We start from the raw sequence: 22,401 nt of genomic DNA, 5'->3' as shown, positions 1-22,401 counted from the left end.
TGTACAGATAAGAAATCCAAGGACCGGGGCAGCGCCTGTGGCTCAAGGAGTAGGGCACCGGTCCCATATGCCAGAGGTGGTGGGTTCAAACCCAGCCCTGGCCAAAAACCAAAAAAAAAAAAAAAAAGAAAAAAAGAAATCCAAGGACCGAAAAGCACCGGCTGTGGCAGCGCCACGTCCTCAGGGGTGGTGGTGGTGGCGGCGAGAGAGGAATCGGGGAATTAAGCTTTGGGCAGCTCCGGACAACCATGGCCTTCACCCTGTACTCCCTGCTGCAGGCAGCCCTACTCTGCATCAACGCCATCGCCGTGCTGTATGAGGAGCAATTCCTCAAGAACATCGGCTGCGGAACAGACCAGGCAATTGGTGGATTCGGAGAGGAGCCAGGAATTAAATCTCAGCTAGTGAACCTTATTTGGTCTGTAAGAACCGTGATGAGAGTGCCATTGATAATAGTAAACTCAATTGCAATTGTATTACTTTTATTATTTGGGTAAACATCAGTGGAGGAAATGGAGACTCAGAAGAAGCGTCGGCAGAAGTTACTACTTCAGTCATTGGAATATTTGTATCTTAGCAGGCTGACCTTGCACTTGACAAAAACGTAAAGCAGACAATAAAACCAGAGTTCCTTTTTATCTTTTTTTTTTTTTGATGTTGCACTTGTATTTTCATTATAAAAAGATCAGATCATCAGGTGCAGTAACTTTTGAGGACTGGAATACATTTGGTTGCTGACTGTTAGTAATAGTTAATGCTCTGGTAAAGATTACTAAAAGGGTGCAGGACTGTTGCTTCTGTTTTGTTTAGATATTTTTCTATCTCTCACTTCTCAGGGATAAATTTTTTTCTTCAAAGTTTTGAGGTTCCTTATGACTTAGCCATGACATGAGAGTGATTATCTGCTTGGATAAAATTTAAAGGTTTTTTAAAAAAGCAATTTACTATATATGAAATGATAAATAGGTAATTTGGATGGTTTTAAATTCTTGGGTTGACCATTTTGTCTATATATTGTCTCAGTTATCAAGAATTCAAATTTATAAACACTATTGAGGAGTAATATTTCTGACTTCAGGGAGAATTCTCATTTTGTAAGTCAGTCAGTCACATGATGATTAGTTTTTATTTAAGTTATTTTCATGCATTTGTTATTTATCAATTGGCCTGAATACTGAGACCAGACCAGTGTCTAGAAAAGTCTGTACCCTTTTTACAATGATGACTTTTCGAAAGAATTAGCATAAATATTAGCCTGCAAGAACAATCCTAAACAATCACAAACTATATTAGAAAAGAAGATGATTTATCATGAAGCATTGACCTCCCCTAAAATTATCACATTTCCATTTCTTGGTGGAGTGTCACATTGAAAGATGTAATTCTTCATTCTCTCTGTCAATAGCATGTTCACGCTGGATAAGTTGTTTATTTTGTTTTGTTTTTATGCCTTAGACCATCTTGTGAGATTACTTGCCCATCCCATAATACAGTTTTATGCAGAAAGGTTGAAACTATGTAAATGGATTTTGTGGAAATTTTCAGTTATAATATTTTAAAGGGGTTGAATGGCATCTTTGTTTATTTGTAAATAAAATTGGATTTCCAAGTCAAAAAAAAAAAAAGAAATCCAAGGACCAGGGTTTTCTAGTTTTAATTGGCTTGAAGGTGAGAATTAAAAAAAAAAGAAAAGAAATACAGGCCATGCACAGTGGCTTGCACCTGTAATCCTAGCATCCTAGCACTCTGGGAGGCCTAAGCAGGTGGACTGCTTGAGCTCAGGATGACTGTGCAAGAGCGAGACCTTGTCTCTAAAAACAGTCAGATGTTGTGGTGGGCGCCTGTAGTACCAGCTACTTGGGAGGCTGAGGCAAGAGGATCTCTTGAGCCTAAGAGTTTGAAGTTGCTTTAAAAAAAAATACACATAACCACAATACTACTAACCCATCTAAAATGTTTTTACAATTAATTAATTCCATATTACTACTTAACACTAATTTTATATTACAAAATTTTCTGGCTAGGCACTGTGCCTCATGGGAGGCCAAGAAAAGAAAGGATAGCTTGATGTCAGGAATTCAAGACCAGCCTGAGCAAGAGCAAAACCCCATCTCTACTAAAAAATGGAAAAATAGCTGTGCGTCATGGCAGAAGCTTGTAGTCCCAGCTACTTAAAAGGGTAATACAACGATAGCTCTGATGGTTATTCCAGAAAAAGAGTTCCAAAATTGCTTTGAAGGGTGGTCCACAACACCCAGCTCTTTTTAGAGACAGGTCTCACTCTGGTTGAGGCTGGTCTTGAACTCATGAGCTCAGGTGATCCACCCACCTCAGCCTCCCAGAGCACTAGGATTACAGGTGTGAGGCACTGCACCTGGCCTCACTTTATGAGTTTTGCTGACAGTACTCATGAAGTGCCCTTTAACATATTTCTCAGTCCAGTGTCTTTTCTATAAAAACCTTGATCAAATTTCTGTCCAGACTTTTGGAAAGACTATTTTATAGAGGGTTTGTCCATATCCCAATGAATCACAGGAGGACGCATAACAGTGGTTACCTTTCTAAATATAATTCTTGGCTCGGCGCCTGTAGCTCAAGCAGCTAAGGCACCAGCCACATACACCAGAGTTGGTGGGTTCCAATCCAGCCTAGGCCTGACAAACAACAATGACAACTAGAACCAAAAAATAGCCGGGTGTTGTGGCGGGCGCCTGTAGTCCCAGCTACTTGGGAGGTCTGAGGCAAGAGAATCGCTTAAGCGATTCTGGAGGTTGCTGTGATGCCACGGCACTCTACTCAGGGCAACAGCCTGAGGCTCTGTCTCAAAAAATAAAAAATAAAAATTCTTACCGTTAAATAATGGATTCAGATGCTGTCAACCCCCCTTAGCTATCCCATTATAAAGTTTCTCAAAGGTCCTCACCTAATGGTATTATAACCTACTGGTAATATTTACTTATTCAGAGAGAGAATACAAAATAGTAATGCTATTACTCTTCATCAGCCAATTTTGTCTTGTAAATAACTTGTCCTCATTATCTAATTGGTTACCTGGAGTTACAGTTTATTTGGAAAACTAAGATAAATGCTCCCTTCCTTTATATTTAGTTTTTCTAAAATTATAAATTGGTTCCCTTCCATTTTCCAAAGGTAACTAATAATGGGTTTTGTTGTTTCAGTATCATTTTTTTTGTGTGTGTGTGCTTTTTGGCTGAGGTTGTGTTTGAACCCACCACCTCCAGCATATGGGACTGGCGCCCTATCCCTTTTGAGCCACAGGGGCCACCGTTTTAGTATCATTTTAAATTCACAGTTTTAAACATATTTCACACAGTTTAATCCACTGCAATTATTATTCTTTTTTATTCTCTCCCTGTCGGCTGGCTAGAAATCATTCAAGTTGTTTCTGGAGTCTTTTTTATATTACGGAATCACCTTTGATAGCTCTTTGCTTTCTGGCAAGGAAAAGAAATCCTAGCTCATCTTGTTCATTTTCAGACCGAGACCTAAGATAGAGTCAGCATTACTCCAAAGAGCCCTGGCTCCTTATATGTATGCCTGCATGTATGTATTTTTATTTTTGCAACAGACTATCACTCTGTTGCCCCAGGCTAGAGTGAGGTGGTGGCTGCCTAGCTCACAGCAACCTCAAACTCCAGGGCTCAAGCAATCCTCCTGCCTCAGCCTCCCAAGTAGCTGGGATTACAGGTGTATATTTTTTGCAGAGACAGGGTCTTGCTCTTGCTAAGGCTGGTCTTGCACTCATGGCAAGTGATCCTCCTCCTGCCTTGGCGTCCCAGAGTGCTAGGATTACAGGTGTGAGCCACTGCGCCTGACCCCTGCTTCCTTCTAACGGGCATGATGCATAGAATCCACTCTGTGGAACCTGGGGATATGTTCTGCTACTGGGGGCCACTTAAATGCTTTTTATAAGGGATATGAGGATTAAAAAAAATTTTTTTAAGATAATATCCATTGTTTGTTTTATTTTCAATTAAATTTGGGACTATAGTGCTGGCTTCGGCAGCACATATATTAACATTAGAATGATACAGAGAAGATTAGCACGGCCTCTGAGCAAGGATGACACGCAAATTCGTGACACGGTCATATTTTTAGAGTTGTTATGGAAGGATTTGGTGCACTTCAAGGATAGTATTTATGTTGGCAAAACTTGAGAATAAATTGGTCTTGAATTAAAAAAATAAAATAAAATAAAAGTAAATAGATTTGGGATTACAGCAAAATTTAATCTCTTTGATTTGGTTTGTACCTCTCTTATGCTGAAAATTTTGATTCCTAGCAAGTACAATAATACCAATATCATTGGTAAACATGTCTGCTGGGAACAGTTTAAGATTTGTTTTTCCTTTTATCCTTAAGATATGACTCATGAGGCTCAGCGCCCATAGGTCAGTAGCTAGGGTACCGGCCACATACACCAGAGCTGGTGGGTTTGAATCCAGCCCAGGCCTGCCAAACATTGACAACTACACCCAAAAAATAGCCAGGTGCTGTGGCAGGTGGCGGGTGCCTGTGGTCCAAGCTACTTGGGAGGCTGAGGCAAGAGAATCGCTTAAGCCCAGGAGTTGGAGGTTGCTATGAGCTGTGATGCCATGGCACTCTACCCAGGGCGACAACTTGAGGCTCTGTCTTAGGGAAAAAAACACTAATAATTCTGTCAGTTATACATTTATAAAGAAGTGAACAAAATAATAAAACTAACATGTATGTATTTAATATACTGTGATTTAAAACATTAGATGAGTTGACTATTAAGGTTTTTTGTTTCTTTGTGTCTGAGTCAATTCAGAGTTATAACAAAAGACCATAAACTGGGTAGCTTATAAACAGAAATTTATTTCTCACAGTTCTGGAGGCTGGCAAGCTCCAGGTCAAGGCACCGGCAAATTAAGTGTCTGGCTTGAGGGCTCACTTCCTGGTTCACAGATGGCACCTGCTGGCTGTGCCCTCACATGGTGGAAGGGGTAGGAAAACTCTTTCTTTTATAAGGGCACTAATCCTATGCAGGAGCAGACCTAATCACCACCCTCAGATTCCTCCTCTTAATACTGTTACTTTGGGGGTTAAAATTTCAACATATGAATTTGGGAGGATTCGGACTATAGCACTTTGTAAAAAATGCAACTTTTTTTTTTTTAACATAACTGCTTTCTTGCCACATAACTTCCAGCACTAAATGAATCTTTTCTATGCCTTAGCAAACTATCAAATTCCTTTCTAATTTTGAACCAACTTCCATGCGGTGAAATGTCTGCGAGTTTCTTTAATGTGCAGCCTGCACGAGCCACCACTGCCTCTGGGACAACCACATAGTTTCCGGGTTTACCTCGGCACCCTGTATTCCCCTGGCTGCACATTTCCACAGTCAGCTGTTTCTTCTGTGACTCTATTAATGCTCTATGAGAACCTTACTTCTAGTGTTATCACTTTGCATTTCTTCCCCACACTTTCATCTCTGTTGCCCAGTTCCCTTTTTTGATGATCAATTTACATAGAATGCCACATGGGTTTATCTTGTCATTGGGAGAGAAAAAGGCGACAACTACACGCTTCGCTGTCTGCGTATGAAATGACGAGCAGATGCTCAGTGTCCAACCACCAGTGTGCTTTAAGAGAAGCAAATGACTGGCCACTGGTGAGTCTGCTAGCAGCAAAGTCTGTACTTTATGGAATTGCACGCAGTGAATATGCTGCCCTACGATCGGAACCACTGCCTTGGGGGGCTTGTGCCATTTAAACCGTGATGACTGAAATTCGTGCACATCAGAACTGTGCAAAGCAAGGCCTGCCTATAATTCTCAGTGAACACAAACCACCCACTTGAAACACTAGTAAGTTTATTCATTCACTGTTACTTTCAGTTTTTAAGGGATGAGCTCCTCCCCTGATTTTTATTTTATAATTATGTGCCACATTTAATAGTTCTAACATCAGCCACAAAGAAAAATACATTCAGGAAAGTCTAGCTTCCATTTTTGTCCCCCCACCATCTGTTCTCTTCAATCAGTTTTTTAATTCTTTTTTTTTTTTTTTTTTTTGAGCCAGAGTCTCACTTTGTCACCCTCAGGAGAGTGACATGATGTCACAGCTCACAGCAACCTGCAGCTCTTGGGCTTAGGCGATTCTCTTGCCTCAGCCTCCAGAGAACCTGGGACTACAGGCACCTGCCACAATGCCCAGCCTGGCTATTTTTTTGTTGCAATTTGGCCGGGGCCAGGTTCAAACCCGCCACCCTCGGTATATAGGGCCAGCTTCCTACCCACTGAGCCACAGGCGCAGCCCCTCTTTAATCTGTTTGAAGTTTTTGGTTTATCTTCTATCCTTTATTATTTTCACATATAAGCAAATCCATACACATTTTCGTACTCTTCTTCCCTTACTAAATGAAAGGTATAATTATTATACATACTGTTCTGCACCTTACTTTTTAAAATAATATAGACAAAATACGATAGCTAAGTGTAGTTTTCATTTGCACCTCTCTTATCATTAGGCATAACTGAGTAACTTTTTCATATTAAAGGAACATTAAAAAATGGTACTGTTCTGACAAGTTTGGTATTTTAGAGTGTTTTCAAATAAATTTTTCACAAAGATAAAAAGAACTGTTAACATACTTCTTAAAAATAAGAGTGACTAAGAAATCCCCTCATTTCCACAAAGTCTTTATTCACACAGTTAAGCTAATCAACACATATTTTCTGAGGGTTTTGCTGGACTGGGACTGGCCCCTGTGTGCTAACAGAAGCATGGGCAAAGGAGATGAAGTGTTTGCTGGTCCCAGAGGTTTGAAGTCCACTGTGGGGAGTACTACAAAGGACCAAAGAGGAAAAGTGTTCTAGGCTTTAGAGATGATCTAAGCAAACAGTTATAAACAGTCACAACAGGCCGGCGTGGTGGCTCATGCCTGTAATCCTAGCACTTTGGGAGGCCGAGGCGGGTGGATTACTTGAACTCATGAGTTCAAGACCAGCCTGAGCAAAATCGAGACGCTGTCTCTACTAAAAATAGAAAAACTAAGGCAAGAGGATTGCTTGAGCCCAAGTTGGAGACTGTTGTGAGCTACGATGCCACGTTACTCTACCCAGGATGACAGCCTGAGACTCTGTCTCCAAAAAAAAAAAAAAAGAAAAGAGAAGAAAAAAAGGCCACAATAGAACAGGCCTGCTCCCTCTACTTAAAAAGGGAGCAAGGTACAGGAGGCCAGAAAATTATGATAAGAAAAGCAGAGACAGAATGACCAAAACTTTAAAAACATAATAAAAACTTGTAATTACACACCTCTCAAAGGAAACACCTAACCCTGTTAATAGAGTAAATCCAAGAAAAAGCAGCAAGAGTATTTTGGCTAAGGACGAGGATACATCCCTCTCACACACAGCTGGAATCGTTTCTCCTCAGGATTAAAATCTGACAAAAAGCAGGCTTCCTGTGAAACTTTACACTGTACAATTTCCTAGTCTGGTTCTGTCATAATATAAAAATGATTATAATAATGAGAAATAACCTACCACCAATGAGATAATCACTAAAACAATAATTCTGAGGTTCTTTGTTGGAGGTAATCACACGTCTAAACTAAAAGCCCTACGACAGCTAAACCACTTCATAGCTTATTTCTCATGAAACCTATCAGCAACCTTTTACCGTTCTCCTGACACCCACAATTATGATTGTAAGAGTCAACAAAGCCCTGGGCACAGGACACGTCTGAGTCATTGTTGCACCTTCCACAGAGCCTTGCGCAGTAGGCGCTCAAATACTTGGTGTGCAAAGAATGAAAACAGCCTCCCGTAGCAACATGCCCGGACTTCTCATGGGAGGACTTTCCTCCTGAATTATAAGTTAGGGCAACTCCCCAGCAAACCTTGCAAATAAATTCAGCAAACATGTCTGGAGTGCCCAGTATGTGCCAGTGTCAGGCACCGTTCTTGGCAGCAGGATGGGCAGGTGAGTCACACAGCCCTGAATGCCCAGCGGGGACCCAGGCAAGGATGAGAAATACAACGTACAAAGTGCAGTGGGAAAACCCTCAGCCAAGATAAGATGCTGTGGGAACACAGGTGAAGGCCCAGGGAGTTGCGTGTGGTGAGTGAGTTTGGGTAATCCACAGGAGCACCATCCCAGCCCCCTCCTCCCTGACATACACGCACACACTCCCTTACCCTTGGCTTTGTTTTCCATGCTTTTAGTCACCCACGCTCAACCAAGGCCTGAGAATATTAAATGGAAAATTCCATAAGCAGACGATCCCTAAGGGTTACACTGTGAACCATTCTGAGCCTGGGATGGACTCTCTTGGTGTCCACTCCATCCCCGGTGTGAATCATCCCTGTGTCCCATGCGTCCAGGCCGCAGATGCTACCCACCTGGTAGTCCCTTAGTGGCCACTTTGGTTATGACATTGATAAAACAGTATATCCTGTATAGCGGTCCTACCTGGGGCTTCAGACGTCCGCTGGGGTCTTAGAACATAACCCCATGGGCATGATCAAGTTATTCCATTGTATATAAGCCTTTGTGGGTCTGCCATAGGTCAAAGCTTATTCCCATGCAATAAAAAGCCCACAGGCACCATTGTTGCATTACTGGGCACTTGCTGGTTGCCAGACATATTTCTAAGAACTTTGTGTTAACTTATTTAATTCTTATAATAACCAGATAAGGTTGGTGCTATCATTCATCAGAGTTACAGATGAGGAAAGGAAGGCAGAGAGAGATGTAAAAGCCCTGTCCTAGCTCTCAGGCCTGGGCATGCCAGAAGCGGAGAAAGGAGCCCAGTTCTGACTGCAGAGCCCCCTTCCTAATCACCTGCCTCTCAGCCTCATTTCCTGGCTCAAGGCTCCTTCTAGCATAAAACATAATCCAAATGGTTTTAAACCTCTGTGCCTCTGCACGGAAAGGCCCCAGCCAGCCCTCACCAAGCCCTTCCACTGCTTGGCAGTAGAAACCTTACTTGTGTGGCCCTCCCATTGCAGAAGGTCCCTTCTGGGTCCCACCATCACCAGCTTCACCACGATGCGTCATAACTACCCACTGACACTTGCATTTCTTCTCACAGGTCTGCTACACTTATCCCCTGTAATAATTAACCCATATGATACGCTATTGTAATTACTGTTTAAACATCTTTTTTTATTTCTTTTTTTTTTTTTTTTAATTTTTGAGACAGAGTCTCACCTTGGGTACAATGTTGTGTTGGGTAGAGTGCCGTGGCATCATAGCTCACATCAACCTCAAACTCTTGGGCTCAAGCCATCCTCTTGCCTCAGCCTCCTGAGTAGTCGCGAATGGGTAACTAAAACCATGGAAAAACCTAAAACCTACCACCACACCTGGCTAGTTTTTCTATTTTTGGTAAAGACTCTTGCTCTTGCTCAGGCTGAAATGTCTTTTATTTTATTTTATTTTTTTCAGTGCCACCTCCTCCAGAGGCCAATCCTGACTTTCCTCTTATCTAAAACCGGTCTTCCCACCCTTCCAAGTTACTTGCTTTCTTGGATCAATGGAGTTTCCCCCCTCACAGTATTTCTCATGGTCAATTTTTAAAATTTGACTTCCATTTCCCCTGTAAAACATATACTTCATGGTGGCAAGGAGAATAGCTGTCTATTTTTCGGTCACTAGATTTTCAACACCTAATCCTGGTCCACAGAAACTATTACGAAGTGTTTGTACACTTGCTTCTTTGTACTAATAGTTTCTTGGGAAGAAGACCGTCTTAATAAATGTTCTATCCCCAGTAAACAGCATGTGGGAAGACCTCAACTACATGTGTGTTGAACTGAAACCAAATAAAGGTTAAGGGGAGATTAATAGAATTTTTTCAGGGCGGCGCCTGTGGCTCAGTGAGTAGGGTGCCGGCCCCATATGCCGAGGGTGGCAGGTTCAAACCCAGCCCCGGCCAAACTGCAACAACAACAAAAAAAAAATAGAATTTTTTCAAGAAAACAAAGTAGTATTGGAAAGGACAGATATAGTCAGAAACGTAAGGTGTAGAAGACATGGGTTTGGGGGTAAAGCAGCAAACACGGGGCTGTACTCTGGGGTGCACAGGAGAGAAGTAGGGAAAGAACAGAAGAGGTAACTGGGCATATGCTTCTTCAGGAGCCAAGGATCTACTGGAATATTTTTAAAGCAGCTGTGATTTATGAATAGCGTTGGATCAGGCGCAGGGGTACAGAGGAGGCAGCAGTTAAATGGAGGTACAGAGAACTGGAGCCTGCTACAGAAGTGCCGGCAGCATCATCAGTGCCCCTGAAGGGACGCAACAGGGACAAAAGAGAGGGCCTTGACTCTTGAGACCAGAAAGAATGGCAGAATATCCCACACCGCAGACCAAAAGCCTGCCCTTTGTGTTACCGAGGCCCGTTTTGATGAGGCGCCAAAGTTCTTTTCTGACCAAAGCATTATGTAGTCTTTCTTTAAAGTACATATTACATCCTTCCCTGTGATTTAACATCACTAGCCTTTGAAACATTTTATATGAATATTGTTAATTAGAAGAAACACTATCCTTTCGGGAAATCACAAGTTAGCAATTTTTTTATGGCATTTCCTGCCCAATACCTTCCGGTGAATTTAAAATCTTAGAAGAGCAACTTCAGAGTAACTAAAATTATAATGGTGGGGAAGCCACAAGAAGAATATATTTAATGTAAATAATTGCATTCAATCAAACTCAAAAGGTTAAGTAGGACGAAATATAAACAGACAAATTGAATTCTACCACAGCCTCAAGCAACATGGTATAACTCCAAGTCCCCCAAAAGGAAAAGAATTGGAATAGCATGGTCCTCATCAGCGAGATCTTACACATGACATCTTGCTGCCTTCTATGAGCCTATTAACATTTTATTTGCTTTTCTGCGGCATTTATCACACTGACTCACAATTTATCTGTGCACCTATCTCCCTAGTTAAACAGAACAAGGACCCCATCTTCATCGCCTCCAATACATCAGATTTCAATGCATCACTTGACTTCGACAAGCACTTGCTGCATGAATGAAAGAATGAAACACTAGCTCTCAAAAAGAAGGGCCCTCCAAATAAAAACTTAGTGCCTCCCCACTCTGCTTCTAGGAAATAAAGCTCAGCAGATTTGTCATTTGTACACTTCCTTTCTCCTTCCCAAATAATTCTGCTTCCAGAAATAAGGAAAGACAAGTTGCAATTCCTGTCTAAATACAGGGTGCTATAAAAGTTCATGTGCAATTTAAAATTTAAAAGTACACACGAACTTTATGGCCACACTCTATAATGCATTAAAAATTTTTGGCCTCATCATAATTTGTATACTTCCTTTCTCCTCCCCCCCCCCCACTATATACAGTATAATAATGTAATAGGGGGAATTTTTTGAGATAAACCAAAGCATAAACTATCAAGCAAAGCTGCAGGTAATTTCTACTGTGAGCCACACGGAAGTCTCTCTCTCACCCTGCCCCCTCTAGGAGGCTGCTGCAGCCAGGTGTGATGGCCAGAGACCCAGCCTAACAGGTCTCCCCACTCCAGCCCTGCCAGTGCTAATCCGCGCCACAGTGTGCTGCCAACTCTCCCCACGGTGCAGCCTGTGATCTGTGGGGCCCCAAATGAAATCATCATTGACCTCCACCCTTGGCCACCTCCAAGCAGTAGCACACTCCTCAGGCTGATTGCGACACTCAGGTCAGAAGCCCTCAGGGGTCTCTCCGACCCCTCCCACACCAACTCCTAGGTCCCAGAGATTTCTCCTTCCTCAGCTTCTTCTCTCTCTTCACTTTTCTCTCATTCAATTGTTTTCTTTTTTTTTTTTTTTTTGGCCGGGGCTGGGTTTGAACCCGCCACCTCCAGCATATGAGCCCATGGGGCCAGTGCCTTACTCCTTTGAGCCACAGGCACCACCCTCAATCTGTTTTCTTTCTTCTTTAGCTACTAGCCCTAACCCAGAACAGCCACAACCAACAAAAATATGACAAAGCCTACTCCTGTGATTTTAAATTTGCAAGTAGCCACATTAAAAAGATAAAAAAAAAAGAAAGCAATGCAATAAATTTTAATACCATTTTGTTTACAAGCAATATATCCTGCAAAATGTCATTTTAACTCGTAACTAAAATTATTGATGCCATATTTTAAAATTTTTCCCAGACCCAGTCTTTGCAATCCATGTGTACAGTACACTGCCAGACCTCTCAAATCTGACCAGCCACATTTCGAGTGTTCAACCAACAGCCACATGTGTGCTATGGCTGCCATACTAGATGGCTCAGGCTTAGCCGGCAGTGTGGTGTCCCCAACGACTTTTCCATTCTTCTCTCCCTCCTCTTCTTTTAAAAATAGGATCAGCATGGCGGACGGCCCTGGGCTGAATGGGCGTGAGTGCGGTGCCGGAGTCATGGGGGAGAGTAGGGGGACCCAGTGCTGGCGGCTGGCCCGTGCCCCCTCTCTAGCATGAGGACTGAGTCCACAGGCTGCGTGGAGCGGCGTTCCCTACAGCCGCAACCAGAGGAGGCAGCAGCACCTGCTGTCTGAGCAATGCCAAGTGAGAATAACTGTGAAACTAAGAAGTGATTGCTCCAGGCCTTCCCTGCAATGCTACAAGCTCAAAACAAGATGAAAAGACCCAGCCTTTTGTTAAAAAAGTTCTTCAAATGTTTATTGCCTATGTTTGTACTGCGGATCATTTATACTCTCATGTTAAATTATCCTACTGAAGAATGTGACATTAAAAAAGTGCATTATGTGGACCCTGACTGCGTAAAAAGAGCTCAGAAATATGCTCAATAAGTTTTACAAAAGGACTGTCAGCCCAAGTTTGCAGAAACATCAATGGCATGGTTGTTTGAGCACAGACTTACAGCCTTTTGTGCAGAAGGCCCCCAAAGCAAATGAAGCTAAGGACAAGTATCATCCTCCCTTTGGATTCGGGACGTTCTCCAGTGAAGTTCAGTCCCTCCTTTTGGAACTGTTGCCTGAGCGTGACTTTCCAGAACACTTGAAAGCCAAGAGCTGTCAGCATTGTGTGGTTATTGGCAGTGGTGGGATACTACACGGACTAGAACTGGGCTATGCCCTGAATCGGTTCCATGTTGTGATAAGGTTAAATAATGCACCTGTTAAGGGATAGTTGGAGGATGTTGGAAATAAAACTACTATAAGGATGACCTACCCAGAGGGTGCGCCACTGTCTGACCTTGAATATTATTCCAATGACTTGTTTGTGGCTGTATTATTTAAGAGTGTTGACTTTGACTGGCTTCAAGCAATGTTAAAAAACGAAACCCTGCCATTTTGGGTGAGATTCTTCTTTTGGAAGCAGGTGGCAGAAAAGATCCCTCTACATCCAAAACATTTCAGGATTTTGAATCCAGTTATTATCAAAGAGACTGCCTTTGACATCCTTCAGTACTCAGAGCCTCGGTTAAGGTTCTGGGGTCAAGATCAGAGCGTCCCACTATCAGTGCCATTGCTGTGGTCTTAGCCACATATCTGTGTGATGAAGTCAGCTTGGTGGATTTTTGGATATAATCTCAGTCAACGCAGAACTCCTTTGCACTACCTTTGACAATCAGTGCATGGGCGCCATGAACTCGCAGACCATGCATAATGTGACAACTGAGACCAAGTTTCTCCTAAAAGCTGGTCAGAGAGGGAGTGGTGACAGATCTCAGTGGAGGCATCTATTCGGAATTTTGAACACAGAAAATCTCACTTGGAAATGCAACTCTGACCCCAAGGGCTGTTGTTGATGCATTTCATCCTGCAAATACTTTGAAGTGCAGTTGGTGTTTTTAACTTTTAATTTAAAAACAAAATTTGTTTTGTTCTTCCTACTTTTTTTCCTATTTGAGGTCAGTGTTTGTTTTTGCACAATATTTTGTAAGTTAATTTTAAGAACTGAATTGGAAAGACTTCTCAAAGAGAATTATATGTAATGATGTTTTATTGAATTTTCAGAAAGTAATTTAATTTGTAAAAACTCTATCCATGTATACTGCACATCGAATACCAGGTAATTAATTGGAAGGAGAGGAGAGGTCACTTCTTTGAGGATGGTCCTAAATGCTTGATTCTGGTTCCCTGCTGCACTGTTGGGTGGACCAAGGGAGGAGGCACTTCTAGGAGACATGCTTGGTAGGTAAACTGCTGGCACTGGGTCAGCAACACCAGCCACTGAGACCTGGGCAGGTGGGAGGAGTGCCTAGTCCTTCTTTGTTGGTCTGTTCTCTGCAGGGAGACTTGTAAGAATCCACCAGGGGAGCTGTCCTGGAGACCCCTGGAGGGGTTGGGACACAGAAGATGTGCTGTGTCCTCTGACTACTATGAAGCCACCCTGAGCTCCAGAAGCCACAGTCTTCCCAGCAATAACAACTCCTGAATTTCAGGGGACTATTTTACTGTTCTTCCAAAGCACTTAAGTTTTACCTAAGGTGTTCCAATGTCTTTGTCTAAAGTGGCTTATAAAAATTAAGGTAAAACCTCTATGATCCAGAGTTAAGGGGGAATCCACCCTTTCCAAGAATTATCATGTTTTCTGAAACACTGGAGTGAAATCCTCCCGCTGTTATAAATCACCTATTTTTTAAAAAAAATGGGTTTTGAATATCTACCTGGCAATGTGTACCAGGCAATGTGACGGTTGAAAGGGAAACAAAAAAATAAAAGCTTTTGAGGAGCTCTCATAATCTAAAAAAAAAAAAAAAAAACAGGATCAGCATAACAGCATTTCTGTAATAGAAGGAAACATGGCAGACCCATTTCCTTCCATGTCACTCCTCTGACTCTTAAGCATGAAATACATTTTCTGTTCCTCTCCACACTTTACCAGCCAATGGAAGTGCAACCCCATTCACAAAGCCTTTCCAACCCTCTCCACTCCCAGTTCATCTGTGCAGCCTTTGCTATATTAATTTGCAACTCCGTAGCATTTGTGTTTTGCCTGTGGTGTCCAGCAGACGGTAGACTCCTTGAAGACACAGTGTTGCTATTTAATCTTACAGCTCTGAAAGAATGTAATACAGTGCTGTGCCTGGAGCAAGACCCTTGATTAGCTTCTGATGAAGTGAACTCTTTAATTCACCAGCCTTATCACGGACAAGTGCCCTTAGCGTGAGTAGCTAAAGAACAGCTGGTTCCACGGTAGGCTAAGTACTGCTTAATTAATGCCTGCTGGCAACACAAGAACTGAATGCGTGGGTACATCCCAACCCTGTCATGGAAAATGTGACGCTCACACTCTGAACCAGAATTCTAGAAAACTATCATAGATCTGAAGCATCATCTTCAGCATCTGGGCATCAAGCGCAATATTCACAACAACCACTCAGGGATCTATTAAAATTAACATGTCATGACATGCTAGAAAATGGAAATTCCCAGGTTAGATAGCTTTCTCTAGAAAATAGAGCACTAAAATGACAAGGAAAACTCAAGACCTGGTCCCTGCTCTATAATGTTTTATGTTTCTGTACCAAACATTTGACTTTCTCCATTTGTAAAATAGCCACCTATGCAGGGACAGTTTCCCCTAAACTGCTTTTCCTATGCCCATCACAGTGTAAACTCCACAAAGCTCTTGGTGGAAAGACATCTAGGTGGCTCAAGCCTGTAATCCCAACAGTTTCAGAGGCTGGAGTGGGAGAATCAATAGTGGCCAGAAGTTTGAGACCAGCCTGGGCAACACAGTGAGATTTTGCCTCTACAAATATAGAAAAATTAGCAAGGTGGGGTGTGGTGTGGTGTGCCTGTTGTCCCAACTACTTGGGAGGCTAAGGCAGGAGGATCACTTGAGGTTGCTGTGAGCTGTGATGATGCACTCCAGGCCGGGCAACAGCAAGCAAGACTCTGTCTTAAAAAAAAAAAAAGGGCAGCATCTGTGGCTCAAAGGGGTAGGGCGCTGGTCCCATATGCCAGAGGTGGCAGGTTCATACCCAGCCCTGGCCAAAAAAATAAATAAAAATAAAAAAGTAAAAAAAAAAAAAAAAAAAGACATTTGGATAGTCCTCCTCCTCTGGTCAAAACCTTTCATTTTTCACCTAACTCCAAAACATTCCAGTGGCCTACAAGGCCCTTGACAATCCTGGCCTTCTGCCAGCTCCCACATCTCATCCCAAACACTCTCCCCCTTATCATCCTGCCTCACTGGCCACACCTGGTCTTCCCTCAGACCAGCAAAGTACACACTGCCTCAGGGCCTTTGCATATGCTATGCTTATCTGGCCTGCAAAGTTCCCTCCACCCCCAGGTCCAATCATCTATCTAGCTCACTCCCTCAAGTTTCTGCTCCAACATGGCCTTACCAGAAGTGCCTTTCCTGATAACTAGATACAAAATAGCACAATCTTCTCTCATACCTGACACTCTTCCCCTCAGCACCCTGTTTATAACCCTGATATGAGATGTGTTTACCTTCTGTCCACACTAAGACATAAGCGCCAGGAAAGCAGGATATTGTGTGTCTTGTTTGCTACTGTATGCTTGCTGCATAGGACAAGGCCTGGAGTACAGTACACACGCTCAGAGGTTTTTGGACTGAATGAGTGAATGGGCAACATTTTTATTTTCTAAAAGAAGTAGCAGAAGGGGGCCTCATTTCTTTACTTTTTTCAAAATAATTTCAGGAACTGTTTCCAAATAACATTTGAAGAAGTGTTTCCACTTTAATATCTTAAACTTAATTACAAAATCAGTATGTGTACATCAAGGAAAAAAATACACAAAGATGATGTAAAAAAATACACAAAGAGTATGTAAATTTTCTAAAAAGCTAACCCATTAAACAACCTAAACAAATTCTATTTCCAACAACATTAATGTTGTAAGAGTTAGTACATGTCCTTCCAGACCTGTTTTATGCATTTTCTAAATAAATACAGCTGTATCTTCCTACCCATAAAAATAGGTTATCTTTGATTATATTCTGTAATTTGTTATCATACCATCTTGATACACACAGATCTTATGCTTTTTAGTAGATACTTAATTTTCCATTTTATAAGTACATCCTAACATAGAATTAAATGCACTTCCCCTCTTTTAGAGACAGAGTCTTGCTCTGTCATCCAGGCTGGAGTACAGAGGGCCAGCCATAGCTCACCGCAACCTTTTATTCCTAAGCTCGAGAGATTCTCCTGCCTCAGCCTTCTGAGTAGCTGGGGCTCTGGGCACATGCCATTAGGTCTGACTAATTGTTTTTCCTTTTTGTAGAAATGGGAGTCTAGCTACACTGCTCAAGAAGGTCTCCAACTCCTGGGCTCAAGTGATCCTCCCACCTCAGCCTCCCAAAGTTCTAGAATTATACACCTAGTCTTAATCTACTGATTCAAGTGTCTTTCATTTGAAAAGAAAAAAAAAAAAAAAAACTCAAGGCAAGTGCACCCTATGCTTAAAATATAAGGATGTCACTTTACACATCCTGAACGGAACGGGAACCGATGCTTGTTACGGAGAAAAGGAGCCAACCCTCCACGCAGAGACGACCACGTGAGACCTGAGACCAATGAACTCAATCTTCTGCTCCTACAAAATGGTCCTTTCTTTTTTCTTCACAATTCGACAAGCAATTATAAAACTGTAGATGACACTAACGTCCCTGTGCCATCCCTGTCTTCTTCTGTGCCTTCTCCCTCCCCCACTGACCCAGCTCAGCACCAAGCCCCACATGGACTTGAGGGGCACCTTCTGGTTCCCCTTCACCCATGTGTTACACAAAAGCTATCCATGAAGGGTCCCCCGGAGACCCTCCCTTGGCAGACTCGATTTCCTGAGCTGCCTTCGTGATTTATATAGCAGTTTCTCCCCCTCTTCCGTCCCCAGCAGTGATCCCAGAACAGGATGTTGCTCATAAATCTCTTCCCTCAGCTCACCCACCACCCACGGACCAGCTTATTTTTACAAGACTTGCCATTTCCCATACTCCCTTAGGTAAGCCCCTATGGAAAGTCACAGGAGTTTTGTTCCCTGAGGTCTTCATTCATCATAAGAATCAGGGATGGTCAAAATGCCATACTGCTGTCACTGTGAGTGCAGAAAACTCTACAGAGGGATAGGAAGGAATGTCGATATTAAAAAAAGAAAAAAGAAAATGCATCCTAAGTTTAGAGAGACAAAATCAGCCAACTCACTAAGAAGATGTAACTATTTCTTGATGGCAGAGGCCAATTCTCACTCCTCTTTAAATGATGTGATGTATTAGTTTATTGAATGTCTACTACAATGAGTCTAGGGAGAATCCCAGCCCTTGGAGACACAAAGACAGCTCATCCTTGGCTGTCCAATGACAGGTTCATGAGAGGAAAATAGACACAAAAGCAATTTAGTTTTGGAAACAACTGCCATTTATTTATTTATTTATTTATTTATTTGTAGAGACAGAGTCTCACTTTTTATGGCCCTCGGTAGAGTGCGGTGGCCTCACACAGCTCACAGCAACCTCCAACTCCTGGGCTTAAGCGATTCTCTTGCCTCAGCCTCCCGAGTAGCTGGGACTGAAACAACTGCCATTTAAATGAAAAGGTTCTGTCTTTGAGGACCAGAGGACCACTACTGCCTGGGTGAGAGAGGAAGCTTCATAGAGGAGACGACTGAACCGCGCATACCAGCATGTGATGCTCTAAGCAAGTGCTCCCTGGCCCCTGAGACCACACTCTCCCGGTTTCCCCTCACTTCCTTAGCAGCTCCTTCTCAGCTTTCTTGGGCCTCCTTGCTGCTTAGTTGCCACTAAATTTCTACTTGGTTCAACCTTCTGGGTATTTTCATCTTCCCAATCCCACTGGGAAATCTCCTGCCCAACTGTGACTCATTTTCTATGGAACAAGAGTGTGTCTTGGCTCGGCTCCTGTAGCTCAGCAGCTAGGCACCAGCCACATACATGGTGGCTGGCAGGTTTGAACCGAGCCTGAGCCTGCCAAGCAACTACAACAAAAAAATAGCCAGGTGTTGTGGCAGGCGCCTGTAGTCCCAGCTACTTGTGAGGCTGAGGCAATAGACTTGCTTAAGCCCAAGAGTTTGAGGTTGTTGTGAGCTGTGATGCCCCAGCACTCTACCCAGGGTAACATAGTGAGACTGTCTCAAAAAAAAAAAAAAGTGTGTCTTAAGCCCAGACCTTCCTCTAGGAACCAATTGCCCGCCTAACAGTTCCACTGGCAAAGCTTTTCACCAGCATCTCAAACATACGATACTCAGAATGCAACTTGAACCACCCTCCGTCTTCCCCCTCTTTAATGACAGCATCTCCCAGCGACAAAGCCAAAATATAAGAATTGCTTAACCCTTCTTGTTCACACACTAACCTAACAACAAAGCCTTTTCACTATTTATTAAAATGACCCAGAACACACCTGGTTCTCTCCAGCTCTCCCAGGCACTACCTAGCCCCTCTCACTGGCTTCCTCCAGCTATGTCCCAGCACCGCCCACTGAAGTCCATTCTCCACTTGACAAGTGACCTTATGTAATCACAGCAAACCACTAATCTACTTAAAATTTCCTGATGGCTTCCCATTTCCTTAACTGTAAAGCCGAACTGCTTAGCATGGTGAACCAGCTCACATTCCCAGCCTGGTGCTCTCCGTCCCAGACTACTAAGCTCCTTCAGTTCCCCAAAAGGGCCCCAAGGTTTAGGGGTTTGTTTTTCTTTTCTTTTTAGCCAAGTCTTCACAGGTATGGTTCCTTTTTACCTGGAACACATCTCTTTTCCCATTCGACCACCCAACTTTTTCAACTCCTAAACACACATCAATTCTCTGCCTAACTATCTCTTCCTCCAAGAGGTCTTCCCTGATTAATACCTAAATCTCAACTGAGTTACCCCCTATGGGTCCCTGTAAAGCCCTGTGCTTCCCCGATAGGCTTTACGGATGAAGACACACAAAGCAAAGACGGGAGGAAGGCACAGCACATGCCTGGTGGCATGGTGCTCCCAAGACCAAAGCCTGTATGTGGAATCGTGAGGCCTCTGGACAGCTGGACACCAATGTTTCTGGAAGGGCAGTAGGGATAAGGGATGAAACATTGAAAAACAAGCTAGTCCCAGAGGAGAAAAGGGCTTGAACGACACACTAAGGGGATCAAACTCTAAACTGTAGGTGATATGGAGCCCTGGAAGTTTTTTAAGTAGAAAACAGAAATGAGGGCCAGGTGTGGTGGCTCACGCCTGTAATCCTACCACTCTGGGAGGCTGGGGCAGGTGGATCGCCTGAGCTCAGGAATTCAAAACCAGCCTAAACAAGAGCAAGACCCCTCTCTACTAAAAATAGAAAAACTAGCTGGGTGTCATGGCAGGTGCCTGTAATCCCATCTATTTGGGAGGCTGAGGCAAGAGGATTGCTTGAGCTCAGGAGTTTGAGGTTGCTGTGAGCTATGACACTGTGGCACTCTACTCAGGGAGAAAGTGAGACTCTGTCTCAAAAAAAAGGGAAAAGGGAAATAAATGTACAGGAAAATCTCTAATATAATGAAGTTTCTCATACTGAGAAACAATGAAATTAGGATAGGGAGATAATCCCTGATATTTAGAGGGATACAGGGACACGGCAGAAGGAAAGCATTTTGGAAGCAGTTGTGGTTTAGAAAGCCATGATCACTGTTAGGGGTGGTGAAGCCACTATGAAAGATTATACAGAGAAAATGTGTAGTGTAGGAAGTAAGCGAGTCATGGAGAGGAACTGAGAAACGCCAGTCTTGATCAATCAAGACAAAAAAAGTTTGGTAAGAAATTAAAGGGGCCTGATGGGAATGTTATGGTGCACAAGCCAGGGTGCATCCTAGTAATCAAAGGAGAAAAGGGCTGATTGCATCAGGTGGGAAATTCACTATATATTACTCTATACATAGTAGGTGCTGATACAAAACATACTGTAGCACCTCCACTGAGGTTGTACATATCCCAAAGGTGCATACTTCTCATATTATTAAGTCACTATCTTATTACAGAAACTGTCGCCGTGGGGGAGTTGGGAAGAATATAACACACCCAAAGCCACACTCAGTCCCTGATTCAAAGGGAGTTGTGAGTCCTTTTGAAAAGAAACAAAATACACTTTCCCTCATACAAATAGTTACCTTATAATTTTCTGAATTGAAAAGTTTGAGACATCTTATCTCCATAAAGGAGAAAATCTTGCTGAAGTGTGAGTGGGTGTGAGTGGAGAGAGATGCAAAGAATCGGGTGCAAACAGGCAGCCTGATGGAGGAGAAAGGCCTTAAGGGAGGCCTGTGCAAATACCATGGGCTCCATCAGCCCACTGAGCCAAATAACTCTTAAGGATTCAGGGAACCCATTAGCAGCTTAACAACAATACTATGGAGATGGTCGCCCACCATCCCCCGTGAGCCATCCTGAAGCAAGTATCTGCAAAGTACAGACAATATTCTTGGTTTTTTTGGCTACAATGCCAAATGAAGGGGAGAATCCTATCCTTCATTTCTCTTTTGCTCATGAGCTGGTAAGAGAAAGGCTCAGCAAGTATTTGTAGAAACTGAGCATTAACCCTGAACACCCCGGCTCAAATAGACAGAATGCTGCAGTGAGATAGCATTGGCAAATTAGCCTGAAAAGTGAAACACAGGTAACTTTTAGGCACCACTAGCTACACGGCTTGCCTGTGCTTTAAACCAATTTGTTTTTAAAAGGTCAATGAGGACAAATAGGCAGCCATAAATCACTGTTTACACATTTCTGAAGACTTTATATGAACGCCTTAGAAGGTAGTGTTCAACAGTTGGGTCAACAACAAGTAATTGTCTCAACAGTTACAGGCTTTCACAGAAACACCAAGTAACTCACTGGTTATAGAACAAGAACTTTGGGTTGTTTTTCCAAGAAAGGTTAAATAAATACCCATTACAACCACCCTCCACATCACCACTTCTCAGGCTCTTTATGACAGCAATTCTAATGGCAGCAAACTTAAATCACCCCATTAATTGCTGGTTCTTTGTAAAGCACAGATTTATAATGCTGAAGGATTAAAGAGGCTTCTGATGTAAAGTTGACAATTTAAACAGATGATCCGAATGAAGGAAAGCACTACAGGTTCTAGTAGTCCAAGTCTAACCAGGAGAGAGAAACCACATAATAATGTGAACAGATGTTCAATGTCAAAAAGTATTAAATACAGGCCTGGCGCGGTGGCTCACACCTATAATCCCAGCACTCTGGGAAGCTGAGGTGAGAGGATTGCCTGAGCTCAGGAATTGAGACCAGCCTGAGATAGAGCAAAACCCCAACTCTACTAAAAATAGAAAAAAACTAGCCAGGTGTTGTAGCAGACAGCTGTAGTCCCAGCTACTTGGGGAATGAGGCAAGAGAATCAATCACTTGAACCCAGGAGTTTGAGGTTTTTGTGAGCTATGATGCCATAGCACTCTACTGTGGTCAAGAAAGTCAGATGAG

The 22,401-nt window shown here is 42.8% G+C and overlaps 2 protein-coding genes, 1 non-coding gene and 1 pseudogene across 5 annotated transcripts in view; 3 read left to right on the top strand and 1 right to left on the bottom strand.

Moving 5' to 3' along the window:
* The window catches only part of AFF1 (ALF transcription elongation factor 1), a 204,708-nt gene that overhangs the window by 146,052 nt on the left and 36,255 nt on the right, over positions 1–22,401 (bottom strand). The gene's annotated exons all lie outside the window — the stretch shown is intronic.
* LOC128593979 (immediate early response 3-interacting protein 1-like) lies at positions 172–630 on the top strand. The gene has a single exon (XM_053602475.1). It carries the CDS (start codon positions 249–251, stop codon positions 495–497), a length of 249 nt encoding a protein of 82 aa, XP_053458450.1. The 5' UTR covers positions 172–248; the 3' UTR covers positions 498–630.
* On the top strand, positions 4,012–4,118 carry LOC128592495 (U6 spliceosomal RNA). The gene has a single exon (XR_008381897.1). It is a non-coding gene; the product is annotated as a U6 spliceosomal RNA (small nuclear RNA).
* On the top strand, positions 13,052–13,724 carry LOC128593919 (lactosylceramide alpha-2,3-sialyltransferase-like; annotated as a pseudogene).

This window comes from Nycticebus coucang, chromosome 1 (genome assembly GCF_027406575.1).
Source record: "Nycticebus coucang isolate mNycCou1 chromosome 1, mNycCou1.pri, whole genome shotgun sequence".
Taxonomy (NCBI): Eukaryota; Metazoa; Chordata; class Mammalia; order Primates; family Lorisidae; genus Nycticebus; species Nycticebus coucang.
This window is presented reverse-complemented; position numbering and strand designations above follow the sequence as displayed.